At 33.6% G+C, this 20,233-nt stretch overlaps 1 protein-coding gene and 1 pseudogene across 1 annotated transcript; both read left to right on the forward strand.

Annotated features, from left to right (window-relative positions):
* The first annotated feature begins 8,473 nt into the window (after positions 1 to 8,473).
* On the forward strand, positions 8,474 to 14,441 carry LOC127899830 (agamous-like MADS-box protein AGL61; annotated as a pseudogene).
* Positions 14,442 to 18,361: 3,920 nt separating this feature from the next.
* LOC127899831 (exopolygalacturonase-like) lies at positions 18,362 to 19,871 on the forward strand. Its single transcript, XM_052433962.1, has 3 exons — positions 18,362 to 18,820; positions 18,936 to 19,451; positions 19,566 to 19,871. The coding sequence occupies exons 1-3, from the start codon at positions 18,362 to 18,364 to the stop codon at positions 19,797 to 19,799; spliced, it is 1,209 nt and encodes a 402-aa protein (XP_052289922.1). The 3' UTR covers positions 19,800 to 19,871.
* The last annotated feature ends 362 nt before the right edge of the window (positions 19,872 to 20,233 follow it).

Genomic DNA, 20,233 nt, shown 5'->3' on the forward strand with positions numbered 1-20,233 from the left:
CTCAGCGCTAGTGAGAGCGAGAAGCTCACTACCCTTCTTGTAGAGCCTAAATCAATGTTTAGAGAATGTGATCATTCTGTCATCCCTATTTTCGCTCTTCATCTCAATCTTTAACTTCTCCAAAAGATTGAGATGAAGAGGATTGAAAATGAGGTAACAAGGGGATTACATTGTCCAAATGTAGATTCAAGATCTACAAGAAGGCAGATGAGCTTGTCACCCTCATGGGCACTAGGATCAGCATTGCGTGCTTGTTACTGTCATTGATGTAATAGTTATACGCTCAATAAAAATTTATTATTAATCTTCCTAACAAAGCTTTGTTAGCAAATTTTGGCCTTGAAAGATAACAATAATTATTTACCATATTTCTACATGAAGGTAAATAATTTAATGGTCAAGTAAGTATAGGCATGCTTTCCCATCGGATAGCCTACAAAGTGGTACTAGATTATCGTTATGATAAACTAAATGTATTTATGGTTTTTTTCATTTTAGATTATTTATTGTGAACATTATTTGTTTCAAAGTGTTTATGCATGTATGTCTTATTTTTTAGAAAATGTCTTCCATCAACCTATTATTAATTATCTTTATTAAAAATAAACTTATTTGCGAAAATTATCTAGATTGGAAAAGTAATCTATTTAATATTCTCACTACTAAAGGTTGCAAATATATTTCAACCTAACAATGCCCCTCAAAACTAACATTATACGATTATAGAAACTAGAGGGAGCCTTAAAAGAAATGGTACGAAGCTAACAAAATGGCCAATCGCTATATATTGGCCTTGATTTCTATGGAACTGTAGAACAAGCATCAGTGCAAGGAAACAACCACTGAAATATTAGCCAATCTCCATAAGATGTTTGGGCAAAATACTCATTTTATCATAGAAGTGGTGTTAAAATGTGCTACTGACACCAAGATGGAAAAGGGCACAAGCGTTTGTGATTATGTCCTCAAAATGATGGACTATTTAAATAAAGTTGAGATTCATGGTGTTTGAATCGATGATAAAACAAAGATTAACATGGCGATTGAATCTTTGCCTGATATATTTGAAGAGTTTAAGGTCAATTATATTTTAACCAATAAAGATATGACCTTAATTGAATTGATGCATGAACTACATGCTATAGAAGATTTTTATCATGGAAAAAAATTCTTGAAAAAGGATTCTCTTCAAGGCCTAAATCAAAAGACTAGGATAAGCAAGAGAGAATTGGGATAAGAAAACTATCTGGTAAAAGAGATGGTAAGCCAAATGGCAAGTGCCACAAATATAGACAGAAGAGTCACTAGAAAAAAGATTACCCTAAGATTATAAAAATTGAGTACATGAAATCTTTAAGTTTCCTAATTAATTAGATTTCAATTGATTCATGCGATAGTAAATTCTGATGTAACTAATCTTATTTGTGATTCATTTTCTTAGTTTTAGGAAACTAAGAGACTCAATGAAGAAAGCATTAAACTGCAGTTGAGAACATGCTAGTTTATATCAGTTGAGAAGACTTTATCAATTTCATGAGACTTTAGATTCTGATAATTGTTCTTATGTTCCAAACATTAAGGAAATTTAATTTTAGTGGCTTGTTTATAATAATATAAGTACACTGTTATATTTGGATCCTCTATTTATTGTAATTACTTGTTTTGATACTTTACAAGGACAATTTATATCAAACAAGTCCATTAATATATTCAAAGCAAGATATAATGATTCATGATAAAGAGTATATACATTTATCAAAGAAAATAAATATTTCTTTTAACCAATACCACCTGTAATATTTATGCTTAAGCCATATAAACTATAGTAAAATTTTATAAGAATGATTACTGGAAGGCTTTTTTGGCCATTGGGATTGATCATTATCACTCTACAAATCTTATTTGCAAAAGTAATATTAGGGGTGGGCATCGGATCAGATTTGGATAGATCCGATCCGATCCGATCTAATCCGAATAAATTCGGATCGGATTCGGATTCTGCTTCAAATCCGATCGGATGTAATTTGTGCAATCCGATCGGATTTGATTCGGATCGGATCGGATCGGATTAATCTGAATAATCCGATCGGATTGCACTGCTCCTTAAAAAAAAAAAGAAACAAAAATTAAATGAAAAATTGAAAACTTAAACAGCTAAACCTAATTCCCAAATCACAAAACCACCCACGCAACCCAGCCACGCGACCTGACGCACCACGCAACCCAGCCAAACCAACCCACGACCACAAACCACACACACAGGCCACAACCTGACGCACACGACGACTCACGCCATCGACAACACAAACGGAACGAACCCAGCCGGATCTTGATCAACGTCCAGTTGCCATTCACGACGAGCAGCTGACGGCGAAAGCAACCTCGCGATAGCCGACTTGTTCATTGTGTAAGGTTCCTGTCTTTATTGCATGATTGTCTAAGGAATTAAATGTGCAGTCTGTGATGAGCAAATCAAGAAGACGAAGTGAAAGGCTGCTGCAGAGAGATGAGCTCTCGACTTACCTATATTTGGATGTGTAATTATCATATAACACCCTGAGCTTTTGATAATGAAGCTAATGAAAGAATTGTGTAAGGACTTGTGTTTCATTAATTCTAGATTTCATTAATTTTTGGTAAAAATTGTCAAAAAGGTCCCAAATCCGAATACAATCCGAACCGATCCGAATCCGAACTTATCTTAAATATTCATCCGATCTGAATCCGATCCGAACTATTTCGGATCGGATTGGATCGGATTTGAAGTTCGGATTAAAATCGGATGGATTTTTTTCCAATCCGAATTATCCGAAATCCGATCGGATTCATCCGAACCCAATCCGAATCCGAAATTGCCCAGCCCTAAGTAATATGATAAAATGTAGCTCTTTTCAAGCTAAAGAAAAATGTATGTGGACTAATCAATTTACAAGTTAGAAAAGATTATGAGTATTCTATCAATCTTATTAATTACTATTCACTGCATTTATGTTTGTCCAAATGCATCATGATTCCATGGCTTTTGAAATTCAAAAGAGTACATGGATAAGATAGAAAAACAATTAGATAAGAACATAAATGAAATTCGATTTGACCGAAGCAAAGAATCTCTCTTTAGAGAATTCAAAGTCTATTTGGTTGTAAAATGGGATAAAAGTCCCATTTGTAATGAACTCTATGATATAAAAGTGTAATTAATTGAAGAAACAACACTCTTTTGAATAAAACAAGATATATGCTAAGTGATTTTTTATTTACCTTTTGATTTTAGATATGAATATTTATAACTGCATAGTCTATTGAACTTAGTTTCATCTATATCAGTGCCTATTACTCTAAGAAATTATGGATGTGTCTCAAACATGGTTTGAGAACAAAGAACATATCAGAATCATACATGAACAAGAAACTAAGAATCAAAGAATAGAGGAAGATAACGTGGTTCAGCGAATTCTCATTAGCTTACATCCACAAAGGAATAAAGTGACAGGCCTTTCATTGATTGATCATCAAAGTATAGAGAGTTTTTCAAAGTACATTTCTTTGAACATTAGCTCTTAATCACAAAGTCTCAATTCCCTTTTATACTCAATGTAACTTCAGTTTATTAAACCAGAATTAGTTGCATTCAGCAGCTTGTAACCACCTAGATGCAATTTTCAGAAACTTAAGTGTGAGGCACGCATTATAACGGCTTTTAACAACCTGATTCTTAGATTCCTTCTTCACATGCATCTCATGTGCTTTGTTTAATCAGAAAGGCAACGCATGAAGTCGTTTCAATGAGTGTTGATTATACACATCAAAACACACATTACAGAAGTTGTTTTGAAGCCATTAAAATTGTTTCACCAGTTACATAACAACATATTTATAGACATATACTTAACTTTCCTTGAGGAAGACTAGATAAATGACTTAAACCTAAGAGTAAGGTAAAATTAGAGAAATCATCAGGGGATTAAATTGATGCTTAGTTTTTTGTATATGTTTAAGAACAGGAAAAAGAGCAACAATAATTAAAAAAAGGATTATCCCTGAAATGTAATAACCTATTGAACTATGTTGCAATGGATGTGTAATTTTATTTCTAGCCAAGTACATGTTACTGAGAGTATCCTATAGGAATATTTCAAAGAAACAAGTACACATTCCCACTAGTTACAACAAAGCTCTAAATAATGTAATGTGGTATTATGGCAAAAGGCCATAATATGCAAGTTGCTAGGATCCATTTATGGATTAAGGCAAGCATCTTGATTATGAACCATCAATTTTGATGAAGTATTTATAATGCTTGGATTCATTAAGGACATTGATGAACTATACTATACAACAAATTTAGTGAAAGGCTGTAGCATTACTATTCCTTTATAATGATAACATCCTCTTAATTAAAAAAGATAGAGGAGCATTATTTGTAATAAAAGGCTAGCTAGTAGAACAATTTAATAAAAGTGACCTAAAAATAAAAAGTTATATTCTTAGTACCAACCTTCAATAAAACCAGAAGAATAAAACTCTAACTTTATTGTAAACAGCTTATATTGATAAGATTATGTCTTGATGAAACATTTTCAATTCCAAGAATGATACTAATTATTTAGAAATGGAGTTATTTATTCTCCAAGCATTAATGTTCTTGTATATTTAAGGAGATAGATAAAATGAGAGAAAATACCTATGCAAAAACTGTGAATGGAAAGTCTTATTTACGTCATGACATATTCTTATTCTGCAGTTGGATGGTCACTAAATATCATTCAAACCTTAAACATCAAAATATTGTTAAGCATTTAATATAGATTCTGAAAAGAACTAAGAACTATATGCTTATGTTTTTTTAGTGGCGATCTCATGCTAGTAAGTTTCACAAAAGATTCTGACTTCATGTCAAAAAAGGATTCCAGAAAATTTATTTCTAAATTGTGTTTATATTGGGAAGTGGAGAAATGGTTATGGGAGTATGAAACAATTTAGTGACATAGACTTCATAAATAAAGCTAAAAATATGGCTCTATTTGAAGATATTAAAAAGGCTATTTGATGAAACTTGAGATGGTACCTGTACCAACTGCATTTTTAAACTTTAGTATTGTACCTATAGTAATTGTATCTATTAAATTTTATTAGCATAATGGTGGTGCAATTGATCAACCATAGGAACCAATAAATCACAAGAAAGAAAAACATAGGGAATACTACCAGTTTAAAGGAATAGTGGTGACAAGTTATATAACACGTACCCCAAATGGCATTAGAAAGCTATATGGTAGATCTTATTAGAAATAGTCATTAATGGGAAATCTTTATAACTTGCAGTTGGAGTCCTACAACATGTGCAATATGCCAAATACAATTTGAGAGCTAGTGGGAGACTGTTGGGATTATCTGCTATTTAAAGCATATTAATTTATTTATAAATACATTGTCTGATTAATAAAATATTTGAGATATTTTTTGAGATATCTTAATTGCATAAATAATTTGAATAAAGTCCATTTAATCATATTATTTATATGTGTGGTAATCATATGGATTTACAGAAGAGATAAATACTAGTTATCTTATAATTAAATAAATTGAGTTCACAATTGATAAATAGAGTGGGGTGCCCTATTTATGTTTAGATTGTAGTAAGTTCATTGAATAATTTATCTTAATCATGTATGAATATAATGATGTAGTTTCACTACATTAGATTAGATCCCATATAAGATTTAATTAACCTTGAAATGACAACCAGGCTTATTAAATCTCATAACCATTGATTTTATTGCGGTCTCAATATTGAGTTAATTATAGTTTCATGATTATGATTGTTATTCTATTTGAGTTATGAATAGGTGCGACATACCTTTGTAGTTAAGATTATGCGGTATCCTGATGGGAGCAATTATGAGTAATGAAATTATAGATTAACAATATAGAATTTGTACAACACATCTCTTGATGAGCTTTTGATACTTCATCATAGAATTCTTCTACCAGAGTATGTCAACATAATTAGAATGTTGAAAATGATAAATAGAGAAAATTAATAAATGTCAAGGAACATGATTTAATTAAATTGATCGGATAGTTGAGATATCAATTTAATTACTGATATGGTACAAAGGATTTCACAGTAAAGAAATCAATATAGCATTGGTCAAATTATTATTCGAGAACACTATCCTAGATAACATACAATTATAGACGTCAGTAGCAATCTTTTAATGGAGTAGATTTGAAACTAAATAATTGGGGTAGTTTGATTACATGTCTAATTACTGTAGTCATTATTGTATGTACCCAAGTGATCCCCATGTTAGCTCTCTTAATTGACTGCATTACTGCTGGATTAATAAGAAGACAACTAGCTATTTGAGTTAAAAGCCTAAATATTTTATTTGGCGTGAGGCTCCATTTAATATGCTTGTGTGTAAGGGGGTCTTGTACTATTTTACAAGGTAGGCCCCTATAACAAGAGCAAGTGATGCGCCACTTTTGGCTTTATCTTACCTTTTAATTTAAATTAAATATTTTTTGATTTAATATAATTAAAAATGAGATAAAATAAGGAGCCTTGGGTTTCCACTAAAAGATATAAAAAGACTTACTTTTTCACAAAAGATATAGGATTCACAATATACAGAATACAAAAATGAAATTTTTTCTCTTTAACTTTGAGAGAAAAAGCTTTTGACTGTTAGTTGCTTTCAATAGTGATAAAGGCACCCACACGTCAAGTGTAGATTAAACTTGAGTCATGATTTGGATGATTGTTAGTGATGGATTGTGATTTAACAAGATTGGTCGTGATAGATCGTGACTTTGGAGCCTAAATTGGTACAACAAAAAAGCAAAGGTACAATTTCTAAATTATAATAATTCTATATGTTATCTGAGAATCGCGATCCAAATATTTCCACTATAAAATAATTTTCAACCAACAGCTATATCTCAAATTAATGGTTTAAAGTAGATTTTATCCTTGTTTTTAAATATTCCCACCCTAAATACACAAGGAGACAATTTATGAATTTGACTAAAATAAGGAGACAAATCAACTAAATTTGACTAAAATACCCTTGCGCTATTTTCTTTTTTAATGGAGAAATTCAGTCAAGGACTTAATGAAACAAATTTGAATTGCGCATATATTGTCTAAATAAAGATTACTTTTTTTTTCTTTGCTTATCTCATTAGATAGCTAGAATTAGCGCAATATGCTTGGATATTTCACAATTGATGTTATCATTCTCTTCTTCTCCATAATTAGGGAAATTTGAATTCATTTATCTTTAACATACTTGAATCAGTAATCTAGAAAGCTTCACTTAGTAATCTTTAAAAGAACATAATTAATTACATGTACATTTTCGTATGTATTCATACACGCACCACGAGCATCTGTTGAGTGTATTTTACGCGTTATTTCCTATAAAAGTTTCTAACATTTTCCTTAAACCTTCTTCAAGTTTTAACATTACTATTTGGAAATTAAAAGAAAAAAATATTTTTTTGTTGTATTGAAAAGAGAGTAATTGGGTTCATTATTGTGTGAATTTCTAGGGATTTATTAGATTGATTGGTGTGTAATATGAAAATTGTTAAAATGAAGCTAAACAGATATGCACGCATATCGGCAAACACGTTACTTTTCCCTCTGTTTTTTCTTCATCGTATGTAATCAACATTTGGTAGTTATTTTGAAATTTCTTTTATTTGTATTTGATTTTTGTTTGCTGTTCTATTTTGATAATGTTTTTTCTGTTTCGCTTTCCAGTGTAACTCCCCCGCAGTTTGACGTGGACACAATGTTGGGTAGCCACATTTGTTTGCAAGGTATGTGTGGCTAAATCGTGTCTCTGTTGCCAGTAATTAATGACATCACCATTGTGTAGATTTACAACTTTAAATTTGAGGATAGATAATTAGTATAGAGTATAGCTGAGAGTAATTCACAAAAATATCAGATGTACTTTTAAAATTTTTCCCATTTTTGTTGAACATACTATAGCATTACTACCATAATAAGCTCGATGAATTAATTGGTGCTGGCTAACATTTCCAAAATGAATGTAATTGCCTTTTTTTTTTTTAAATGAACACAACAATTTCCCTGTGCTTTCATATATGTGGTCAATTTTGTGATGAATTTATAAAAAGGAAAGACAGACACAAAGAATTAGCTAGTAAGGTCATGATTCTATCTATTTAAATTGTTACTTTACCATGTTTTCTTTATAATTGTTAATGAATTAAATTCTTCAAAATTTAAGGTATATCATTTATTAACTTTACACCCTTGTATTAAATTTTGAAAAATATGGTCAATGTTAACTTAGAACAGATAAATTCTTGGCGTCATACAAATTAATTGTCCGCGTCTTTCCTCTTATATATGCATCACAAAATGATCATATCAGAGCACACAAAAATCATTGTTCATAGAAAATGAAATAAGCCAATCATATTGATTTTGGAAATGCTAGCCAAGAAAACCAGAGGGAGACAAAATATTGAAATGAAAAAGATAGAGAATGAGGATGATAGAATGATGACATTCTCAAAACATAGATCAGGTATATACAAGAAGGCCAGTGAGCTTGTTACTCTTACTGGAGCTGAGATAGGAATTGTGTTGTTCTCACTGTCTGGGAAACCTTTCACATTTGGACATCCCTCCCTGGAAGCTGTTGCTAACCGCTTTCTGGGGTCGAACCAGAAGCATCCGAACGACAACACTCATCCGCTGGTCGAAGTTCACCGCCGGGTGAGAATTAATGAACTGAATCAGCAGCATAATGAACTGCTGGGCTAGCTGGATAAGGAAAAGGCACGGGAGAAGATCTTGACGCAGCCTAGGAAGGGGAAAGAGACTCAGCCACCTAGGCGGGAAACCCCAGTTGATGAGCTCAACCATCAGGAGCTGCTTGAAATGGATGCAGCAGTTGATGATCTGCACAAAACTTTTCTCACCAAACTAAAAGAAAAGACCGTTGCCGCCTCTCCCTACATGGCACATCCTATGTATTTTCGTCATTAATAATATATCTCATTTTCCTTTAAATTTGGCATAGAAAATCTAATAAAGCTGCAGGTCCAAATGGTTAACTTGAAAAATGCTAAAATGCTACCGACCGTAATTGCCTATGGTACAATTTGAGAATACAACTTATTTTTGTCCCACAACTTCGACATAATTTCGTGAGCATCATTAGCAGCAATATTGAAATTAATCTGTCAATTCATTCAAGTAATTAACTGATTCATACTTGGTGAACTAGATTTATTGTCATATATTGTAATACCCCACACCTTTATAAATTGAGAGAGAGAGAAGAAAAGAGAGAAGAAGAAGAGAGAGAGAGAATGGAATAATCGAACTGGATCGACCTGAACCGGCGAACCCAACCCGGCTTCTGTTTCCATTTCCGGCCACCCCACTAGCAACGGAAGGTGCCGACTGAACCAAAAGATTCTGCTGATCATTGTACCGGCCCCGTTGCTATCGGAAAACAACCGGAAGACCACCGATCGAAGCCTTGAATCTTCGCGGAATCGTCGCCTCGATTCGGTGCATTTTCACCGCCTCAATTCGATGCGTTTTCGCCAGAATTAGGCCGTGCCAACACTTGGGTTTTGATCCTCACCTTGGCCTTTGCTATTTCCAATCATCCACAACCACGGGGCAACCGATTGGCCGTTGAAGGATTCATGGCTTTGGGAGCTCAATTCGGAGCCATCGCCGCGTGTGGGAGGTCACCATCACCACCGTTGGACTCAGCTTGCCTAGAAGTGCATAACCCGAACTTTCCATAGCCATTGGTTGACTTTTGGTCACTGTTGACCAGCAAGGGCATTTCAGTAATTTTACACTCTGAGGGGAATTTTGTGATTCCAAACTTTGTGGGTATTTTAGTAATTACTATAATTGAGGATAAGTTGGCAATTTATGATCCTGAGGTTGAATTGGTAAATTATGATTTTAGGGGTATTTTGATAATTTTGAATTCAAGGGCATTTTGGTAATTCTATAGTATTTGAGGGTAATTTCATAATTTCAGAAATTATGATTATTTTGGTAATTAATGATTTAAATTGAGATTATTTGAAGTTAAGTATGAAATGTGACTATATTGAGAAATTTGAGAACATTGGAGTTTATGATTATAATTTAATTTTATCTTATAAGAGTATTTTTATTGATTTTAGGCCGATGATATCGATACGCGTTTGTTACTCGAGGGAGCTAGGAGGTAAGTAAACTAGATTTTTAAATGAATATGTATATGTTTGGACAAATGTTAAGTTACATTTAATGTAACTTACACCACTCACATGAAGTGCGTGGGCCCCACACCACACACTGTTCGTGTGAGTGGATGTAAGTTACATTAAATGTAACTTAGGAGCTCCCACATGTTTGACATGTTTGAAAAGCCTATTTTGATATATACGGATATGGATTTATATACTCTGCCCATGTGTTTATATGATGTGTTGATAGGATGTGTTGTTATGTGTTATGTGTGAATGATTCATTGGCATGAGCACGAAAATGCATTATGTTTTCTATAAAATAAGAAAGTGGATTTTAGCAAACGAAATTTGAAGAAAGAAAGATTGTTTTATAGTTTTGGCTTGGATGCTTGAATTCATTACTGGCTTAGTGGAGGATACTTTGGATGCTATATTTGTTAACATAAATATGTTAATAATATTGATTTTGATGATAACAAATTTTAAATGTATTTTGACAAAAATAATGGAGTTATTTCTTAATAAACGAAAACTCTTTTAATCATTGCCTTATTTCTTCATAAAAGATGGATTTCAAATTAGAAAGAAATTCTCTGCAAAAACTTGTTTAAAATTGCAATACTGGTCATAAACGGTGAACCGTTTTTTTTAAACGGTTAACCGATTAAAGGCAGAGAGTAACACATTTCCTTAACCTCTAACCGTTCATGGAAAACGGAAAACACCCAAGATGGGAAGGTTACTGGAAACTAACGGTGAACCGTTTATTTTTAAACGGTTAACCGATTATCACCAGAGAGCATCATATTGCCTAAGCTCTAGCCGTTTACGCTTAACAGAAAACACCCAAGATAGGAAGGCTACTGGAAACTAACGGTGAACCGTTTCTTTTTAAACGGTTAACCGATAACGTCCAGAATTGAGGGTTGTCCGCCTCTAGTATTGATTAACTGATGTTCATTTTGCAGGTTACTGGAGACAAACGGCTAACCGATTATTGTTCAAACGGTTAACCGATAATATCCAGAAACGTTACCTCACGCAAGTCCTTAACCGTTTAGCGTAAACGTATAACGAATGCTCATCTTGCAGGTCTCTGGAAGTTAACGGCGAAAGGGCAATCCTAAACGGCAAACCGTTTATTTGAATTCTGGTCCAACGGTAACTTTGAACAAGCGAAACGGTTAACCGTTTATCGTTAACGGCGAACCATTTTCTGCCCGACAGTTTGTAACGGCTAGATTTTCAGCTCCAGATATAAATAGGCTCATTCAAATTCAAAGAAGGTTGATCACAACACAACCATTTGAGCTAATATTCGAGAATACAATCTTCATAGAGCTTAGAGCACATTCTTGCTTCATCTATTCACATATTAAGCATCATTGAGTTATCTTGTATATTGTGAGAGGCAAAACAAATTTGTAATCTTTTACTTTGAGTGATTGTAAGTGTTGGGATACACTTGGGTTAAGAGATTGGGGATAATCTCTTGTTGTAAAGGTCCATTGACACCTCGGAAGTCAAGTGTAAGCATTTGAAGCCTTGGAGGCTTGCTTAGTGGAATCCTCAAGCCCGGAAAGCTTGGAGGCGTGGACGTAGGCGAGGTTGGCCGAACCACGTAAAAATCTCGTGTTTGAATCTCTCTTCCCTTACCTTTTTATATTGTGATCATCTTAATTATTATTGCTTTGAATTTGAGTTATAATTGCATTAAGATTTTCTTTATTATTGAATAATTTTTTAGAATCCCAATTCACCCCCCCTCTTGGGTTGCTTACTTGTATTTCAATATTATGATTATGAGATAAATGGGTGAGGGACATGTTGACGTGAAGTCCAAAGTATATGAACGTTATGAAAGTTAAAGGAGTGTCCTACTAAGTGGTAATTGAATGAAGGTAGCTCAAGTTGAAGTAAGTGATTTGAAAGTAGAATCTGAAATTTTGAAAATGACAAAATGAGATTTCAATGATTTGTTTTACAATGTTTTTTGAATGCCATGGCACATCATCCATTTGCATTATATATATGCATGCATGCATGTATGTATGTATGTATGTATGTATGTATTTTGGTATATGAAAAACTAGTTTGCTTACTGAGTTTCGTACTCATTATAGTTTATTGTGATTCAATTCCTATAAATCAGGATTGATTCATGATGAGTGACGAGGAGGACTTGAATTGAGGACGGTAGATGGTTTGGCATAAATTTTAAATTCGTCCGTTGCAGTTTGTATTTCGAGGCTATAAATTTTATAGATTATGAAAGAATTATTATTATTATTATTTTTAGTATACATATTTGAGCTGCAGTTAGATTTGCCCTGTGGAGCTTCAGGCGGGTCGTTACATATATAAACCTCACTCTCCAATTATATTTAAATCATGATCATGCTAGCAAGTGGACAAATATACTTCCGAAAACAAGTGAATCGTTCTAAATATATTTGAAACTTGATTTAAAACAAAGGTAAAGGATTTAGTGGGCTATAAAATAGATACATATATGTGTAAGGTTTGGTTGGAGTTGAAAAACTTTACCCGCCAAACCTTGACCCATGCCCCAAAGTATTTTTACTCAAAACTCAGATGATCGGGTATAAAGTGAATTCATGGCCAATAGAACTACGCCCATGGGACTTTTGGTTCCACATAATTGTTTACGATACATAAGAAATAATTAATCTGTTTCAATTTAAAATCTTAACGCCAAATTCACAACCATTCAAGTAAATTAGAACTACACATAAAGAATTTAATAGTGATAGATAATCTTGCAGTAGCAGTTATGGTATATGTTGATGCTGAAATTTGGTCGACCGGATGGTGACGACCGGATTGCCTTGTCAAAGGTCAACTTTGTCTTTTACTTGAAAATGTATCCTTGTTGATTTTATGAGTATTGAATCATCTCAATGCTTTCTATGACCTGAAACAACAAAAACAATGGTTAGGGGTGCCGGATTTTTCCAGCGTTAACCCTCCAACGCTTAAGTCAGTGATTTTGTGTGATTTTCTATATGGAAGAGATGATATCTTGTTTAGAAGGTCCAACCCCTTTTTCTGAATCTTTTTCCTGCTTTTATTGACTACTATAAGTGTCAGTTATTGTGGTCATTGTCTAATTGAATGCATTGATTACGTCATTTAAGTGTGTGGATTAATACGTCCATTTATATAGTTATTAGTCAGCCGTTGTAACGCCTAATCATGCTTTAAACACGCCTGGACGTTACAGACTAATTCCTGAAAGGAACTCCTTGTCTTAGCCTATGAAAATCATGTGACCAACTCCTGGTCTGCTCGAGTTATGCTGGTCGTGCTTAATACATAAGACTAAATAACGAGAATTCTCCTTGACTTGACTAAATTTTAATAGCCCAAACAATGAGTCAAATACGGAGTTGCTTATTTGTTTGGATTGTCTATGTCCAAATGATTTGTTTGCAGCTTTTGACAAGGAAAAATTACTAACAACTTGCTGAATTTTATTCTAAAGATTTTTCTACAATAGATCTTATAGCACTTGAGATGCAACTTGAAGCTTACATTACGGATTTGCGATATAGTACAAAATTTTCATAATTGAGAGGGATTGGTGAATTTTCAAGGACAATGGTTAAGACTAAAAAGGACAAAGTGTATCCGTTAGTTTACCAATTGGTTACATTGTCTTTAATTCTACCTATAGCCACAGCCACTATAGAGAGAGTATTTTCAACCATGAATTTTGTGAAGAATCGACTTCTGAATCGGATGGGTGATCAATGGTTGAATGATAACTTAGTTGTGTACATAGAAAAAGATGTATTTGTTTATATTGACAATGAAATTGTTATTCGATGTTTTCAAAACATGAAAACACCTTGAGAACAGTTGAAGAAGTTTTAAAAATGGTTATGTTAATGAAATCAGATATTTTATTTATTATTTTTTTAGTTGGTTTTATTATCTTGTCGAATTTTTTTTTATCAATTTATATCAAGCTCCTTCTGAATTTATTTCCTTAGTAAGAGAGTGATTGTTGTCATGGTAGCTGGTTCAATATGTCTGAGGAAGTGGTTTGCAACAGCTTCAAAGTAGCAGTGACCAAAGGAGTAAAGGCTTTACCAGATGTTGAGAAACACCACATTGCCAATCTCAACGTTAGTGTCAGAGTGACAAGATCACTGGCCTTCTTGTAGATCCAGATCTACGTTTAGAGAATGTGATTTTTCTGTCATCCTCATTTTCAACCTGCATCTCAATCTTTAACTTTTCCAAAAGATTGAGATGAAAAGGATTGAAAATGAGGTAACAAGAGGATTACATTCCCTAAACGTAGATCCAGGATCTGCAAGGAGGCTAGTGAGCTTGGTAATTCACTAGCCCTGCCACCAAGCCTTTCTCAATTGGTCACCTATCAATTGAAGATATTGCAGATCATTTCAGGGTTCAAGCAGCCCTCAATGACAGCACTCATCCAGTTGTTGAGGCTCACTGCCAGGTGAGAAATAAATCATTTAAGAAGCTTGCATATAATGAAAGTAGTAAATTTACATGCTGATGTACATCAAGAAAAATAATCAAGCTCAGGAATGAAAGGTATAACTTCTGGTGGCGTTTTTGGATAAAGAATTCACACGACAACCTTAAAAGTTTGGTAGACAGATCTTTGATTTAGGGTTGTGCATCAAATTTGAAGAAAGGCTTCAAATTCTTAATATCAAATTTGATTTAACATTTGCTTTTCTGTCTAAACTATGAAAAGGTTTGAATTTAGCCGAAGTCTAAACATTTCCAAATACATAAATTTGAGTGATATATTTGCTTTTCTTTTCTTAGTGTCTAATTACAAATGTTACTTATTTGTTTTCATAAAACAAAAACACCTGAAAATTAGTATTTTGACATATATGTAAAATGTCCATTAAACTATTAAACACTTATTTATTTATTTATTTTTAAGAAACATCGCTGATATAAGACAAAAATTAAAAATAGAAAAATGACACCGGCCAAAAGGATGTATTTAGCTTTACCCATCAAATGATGCATAGTGATAGAACAAAAAAGAGGAAAAGCCGTACAAGAAAATTTAAAAATTATTAAAATGCGCGAAAGAATCCAAATATAAAAACGAAAACAATCAATGAAACATATAACGGGAGAATCCATTAGCATCTTCTGCATAGAGTCCGACTAATTAACTGAAGTCACGGCAACGAATGCCAAGATTAGCCAGAAGGTAAAGATAGACTGCATGGCCATGCTGTATAGGGGTGTGCATAAACTGGCTCGATTTGATTTTGCCCAAAAACTGAACCGAACCAAACCCGATCCGTTTAAAAAGTTGAACCGAACTTAGGAACCAAACTGAACAGAGTCGAATTATTTCGTATACGGTGGAGTTGAGGATAAATGTCCTTGCACCGATTCTTACTGGGAAACTGATTCCAGCCACTTGCGCTCCAAACTCTTCATTATCTATCTATGTTGTATTTTCATTATTTATATCCCAGACATTCAAGGATATTTGATGACTTGTAATTGGTATATTTTCAAAAGATTAGTTTTTGCCCCAGTCGTTCTTTTTTTATTCTTCATTAAACTACTAATGGCATGAGAATTAATTAAAGAGAACTCTATGTTGGAAAAGAAATTCTTAATCCCAATGTTTGAATAATGCAAATACAAACACCGATTATAATCTTGTTTCTAAATAAAAGAGGAAGGGGCCGGGGCAAAAATTTATCTTTTAGCACCTATCTAACAATTCAAAGACGGATGGTCAGCCTTTGTGTACTTTATTTACACATTGTTATAAAAGTTTACAATAAGAAGTCTACTAAAACTTATCTACATCAATTCTATTATGCTATAACCAAAATTTCTTTTTCTCAAAAAAAAAAACAAAACAAAAATGAAGGCTTAACCGTGTGGTTTTCAAATAGTTTTATTTGGGTGATTACCCGAATTTTCAAAGAGTTTTATTTAGGTGACTCCCCAAGTTCAAATCTTAGGTAAGATAGACGGTTAAAATTTGCATTCGGATTTAGCTCACTTTTTGTTTTTGAAAAAAATATAATTAATGGCATACAACTATTCTAAAGGAAATTGAAAGGGATGATGAAGCAGCTATGCTTTTTTTTTTTTGATACAAAGGGGCTCTAAAAAGAGCTAAGGAAAAACAAAACGTGGGTAAGCTACCCCATACATGTCACGCTGAAGGTAAGCAATGATACCAGGAGGAGGATTTGGGAACAAATGAAGACCCAAAGGAAAAGATAGGGCATGGTTTGCTAAGAAGTCCACTGCAAAATTAGCCTCCCTGTAAACATGATTAATGGTAATGCGCCAGCTGCGACTAATGAGATCTTTAATTGACTTAATCAAAGGAGATAGCTCATTAGTTGTGATCATAGGGGTGGTGACTAGTTGGAGAATACAGATGCTGTCAACTTCAACTTGTAACCATCGTATCCCATTTTGCCAAGCAATATTTAAACCTTGATATAGGCCCCAAAGCTCAGCTACTGTAACCGGGCACGATCCAATATTCATTCCAAAGCCGGCCACCTAAGCCCCATTATGATCTCTGATAAGACCGCCTGCACTTGTGAAGCAGCTATGCTTTAATATAGTTGTAAAAATATATATAATTAATGGCATACAACTATTACGGAGGAAATTGATAGGGATGTTGTATTACAGTTCAGACTTAAGAGCTATGCATTTGCCTGAGTTGCGTTGCCACGTCAAGCATTGTTGGTCTACCATCAGCAGCAAATGGTATTGCCATATTAAAAATCTACCACAGCATGGAAGTAATACTTTTAGAAACAAAATTAAGAAAAAATTTCTGATGACAACAAAAGGTCTATGAAGATTTCATAATTACTAGAGTGAAACTAATTAGGTAATAAATTTGTAAACCTTCAAATATTGGCAAATTAATAATCCACATAGCAAAATCCATCATTCACCCATAGAAATGTTTGCACATGCTCATTAATTACGAATTTAAAATCAGGCTAATTTTCAGTCGGGTCGTTGTTGTTTGTAGAAAGAACCTAAAAACTATGGTTTTTTTTAAAACTTATCATTTGTATTCTTGTTAGTTTAAACTTATTTTTCAATCAAGAAAAAGTTCATATAATCATCAAAGACAGTTATAACCCAATATTTTAAAGTATAGTTTAAAGTATTTTCTACAAGAAAAAAGGTCATTTCCGAAGGCAGATATCCTTTGAAAAACTCATTTTAAGCAATTCATGCTGTCTACCATCGTTGTATTAAATCTTATCAGAAAATCAGAATTTTCAATGAGTCGTAAGAGGAAAAAAAAAAAAAACTTTCGACAGCGTTTCTGTTTGTTGTACATAACGAGACAACTCAATTGAATGGCACACAAATTTGAGCTTTGTGTATGTCATAATTGTTTGTTGCTGACTTGAGCTCTTTAGCACGGTAACAACGAATTGGGGATTACGTGTGTTTTTAACGAGTAGGTGATTTATTATTAATTCCAAATTATAATAGAAGGCTATTGTAGAAACGTTCGCGATTGTGTTGTGTTTCTATTTAATTTCAAAAGTACATACAAGTATTTAGTAAACCCATTTTTAATTTACGACTTACTCCTTTTTAATTAAAATATTGATTAAATTAATCACGTTTGATTCATGAAGTTTAAATAGGTTAATTAAAATAGGCTATGAATGAGTTGAACTTTTTACTTATCACGTTTGATTCATGAAGTTTAAATAGGTTAATTAAAATAGGCTATGAATGTGTTGAACTTTTTACTTTCCTAACCACAAACAGCACATAAGAGTTTGTTTCTTAATAATTGGTAGCCGTTACCAGAATTTGTTGGAAATTATACAGCGGAAGTAACCACGAAGCAAAAATTAATGGACAAGAGAAAACAACTTATAGCCACCCTTGAGTAAGAAAATAACTCCCAAGATCATGCTAAAATATAATTAGTGGACGAACTGCTGTCACACAACTTTATAAAATGCCTCCACATGAGTGATCAATCCATACCATCAACAACATCTAATTATATTATATAGATCGTCAAGAAAACATCATCACTTAATACATCATCGAACACAAGATGGATTACAGCTCTTGCTCTCAGCTGCTAGTACTTGCAATACTAGTTTTGTTTACTTCGGCCCAAAATATAATCAATGCAGCTTCCAACGGAGTTTTCAATGTAATTGACTTTGGTGCTATGGCCGATGGCATTAGAGATAACAGTAAGGCTTTTGAAAATGCTTGGAGAGAAGCTTGCAATTGGAATACCTACAGCACAGTATTGGTTCCACCAGGAAAATACTTAGCGACTTCTGTTGTATTTAAAGGTCCATGCAAAGCTCCAATTTCATTCCAACTTCAAGGCCTTATCCTGGCTCCCCCCGGTCTGTCAAAACTAGCCGATAAGGAAAGCTGGATCACCTTTGAATCCCTCAGAAGCTTCACTCTCACCGGCGGTGGAACTTTCCATGGCCAAGGCCGAACTGCATGGCCCGAAAATGAATGCCACAAAAATTCAAATTGCCAGCTTCCCATTGTAATTCTTGCAACACTTTCTTATTTGTTTATTTATTACATTTATGTATGTGTTTGTTTTTTAATCTTTATAATGAAAAAAAGTTTGACAACTGCTTTGATTTTCTATTTTGCAGTCGATACGATTTAATAAACTGAATGACTCGACAATCACTGGGGTGCAATCTGTTGATAGCAAGTTCTTCCACATTAACATCTTGGGTTGCTACAATTTGAAGCTGAATAAAATTAACATCTCTGCACCTGATGATAGTCCGAATACTGATGGAATTCATATTGGAAGATCAAATGGCATTGAGATATCGAATTCAATAATAGCCACTGGAGATGACTGTGTCTCTCTTGGTGATGGCAGTCAAAATGTCTTGGTGTCTGATGTTTCTTGCGGACCAGGACATGGGATCAGCGTTGGCAGCCTTGGAAAATATAAAAAGGAAGAAGATGTAGTTGGATTGGCAGTCATCAATTGCACTTTCACAGGCACAAGTAATGGTGTGAGAATTAAGACATGGCCTGATTCTGAGGATGGAAAGGCTTCCAATTTCACATTTGAAGACCTTTTCATGAATAATGTGGAAAATCCCATTGTTATTGATCAGGAGTATTGCCCACATAACCAATGTAACATAAAGGTACAGAAAGATTAATTCATTACTCATTATTTGCTTATATCTCTAGGTTTATGCACAAATCTCGTCTTGACATCCTAACGTTAGCTAATATTTACTAATTACCCATTTTAATAGGTTCCTTCACGGGTGAAAATTAGCAATGTGAGATTTAGGAACATCCGAGGAACTTCATTAACAAAAGAGGCTGTTAGAATTGTTTGCAGCAAAGAGATTCCATGCCAAAATGTTGAGATTGGAGACATAAATTTGGTGTATAATGGTATTGATGATAAGGGCCCGGCAATATCTTCTTGTTCAAATGTTAAACCAACTCTTGTCGGAAAACAGATTCCAGCAACTTGCGTCTAACTAGGTTTCCCAGGCTCTTCAATGTCTAAATCATGTATTTTATTTTTCCATTATTTGATTCGAGGATATCGATTGCCCACCTGGGATTGTTACTTGTAATATCAATAAATTAACTAGTAAAGATCATTTATTGTGTTTAATTTCCTGATTTTCCCAAGAAATGAACACCCTAAGATTTCAATACTCCCCCGAGATTCAATCAAGAGTAACTGAAAAATCAAGGAATAATAGATCAAACAACAAAGAAAACAAGGGATAAAAATACTTAAGTAATTTAGCAACCAGAGGTGCTTACATGCACTAGTGAACAAGATCAAATGCTTTCACTAAACAAGAATCAAAGTTTACAGACAGTGGCATAACTACTCTTATGCCTTGTGTTGACCAAAATTTTTGAAACTTTTTTAATTCTATGAAAATTTTCTAAATATTAA

Source organism: Citrus sinensis, chromosome 9 (genome assembly GCF_022201045.2).
Source record: "Citrus sinensis cultivar Valencia sweet orange chromosome 9, DVS_A1.0, whole genome shotgun sequence".
Lineage (NCBI taxonomy): Eukaryota > Viridiplantae > Streptophyta > Magnoliopsida > Sapindales > Rutaceae > Citrus > Citrus sinensis.

Bases quoted from the DNA above. Each gene is read 5' to 3' on its own strand.
- LOC127899831 (XM_052433962.1), top strand. From the start codon at position 18,362: ATGGATTACAGCTCTTGCTCTCAGCTGCTAGTACTTGCAATACTAGTT. The intron at 18,821-18,935 runs GTAATTCTTGCA...TCTATTTTGCAG, and splicing joins CAAATTGCCAGCTTCCCATT to TCGATACGATTTAATAAACT. The intron at 19,452-19,565 runs GTACAGAAAGAT...CCATTTTAATAG, and splicing joins ATAACCAATGTAACATAAAG to GTTCCTTCACGGGTGAAAAT.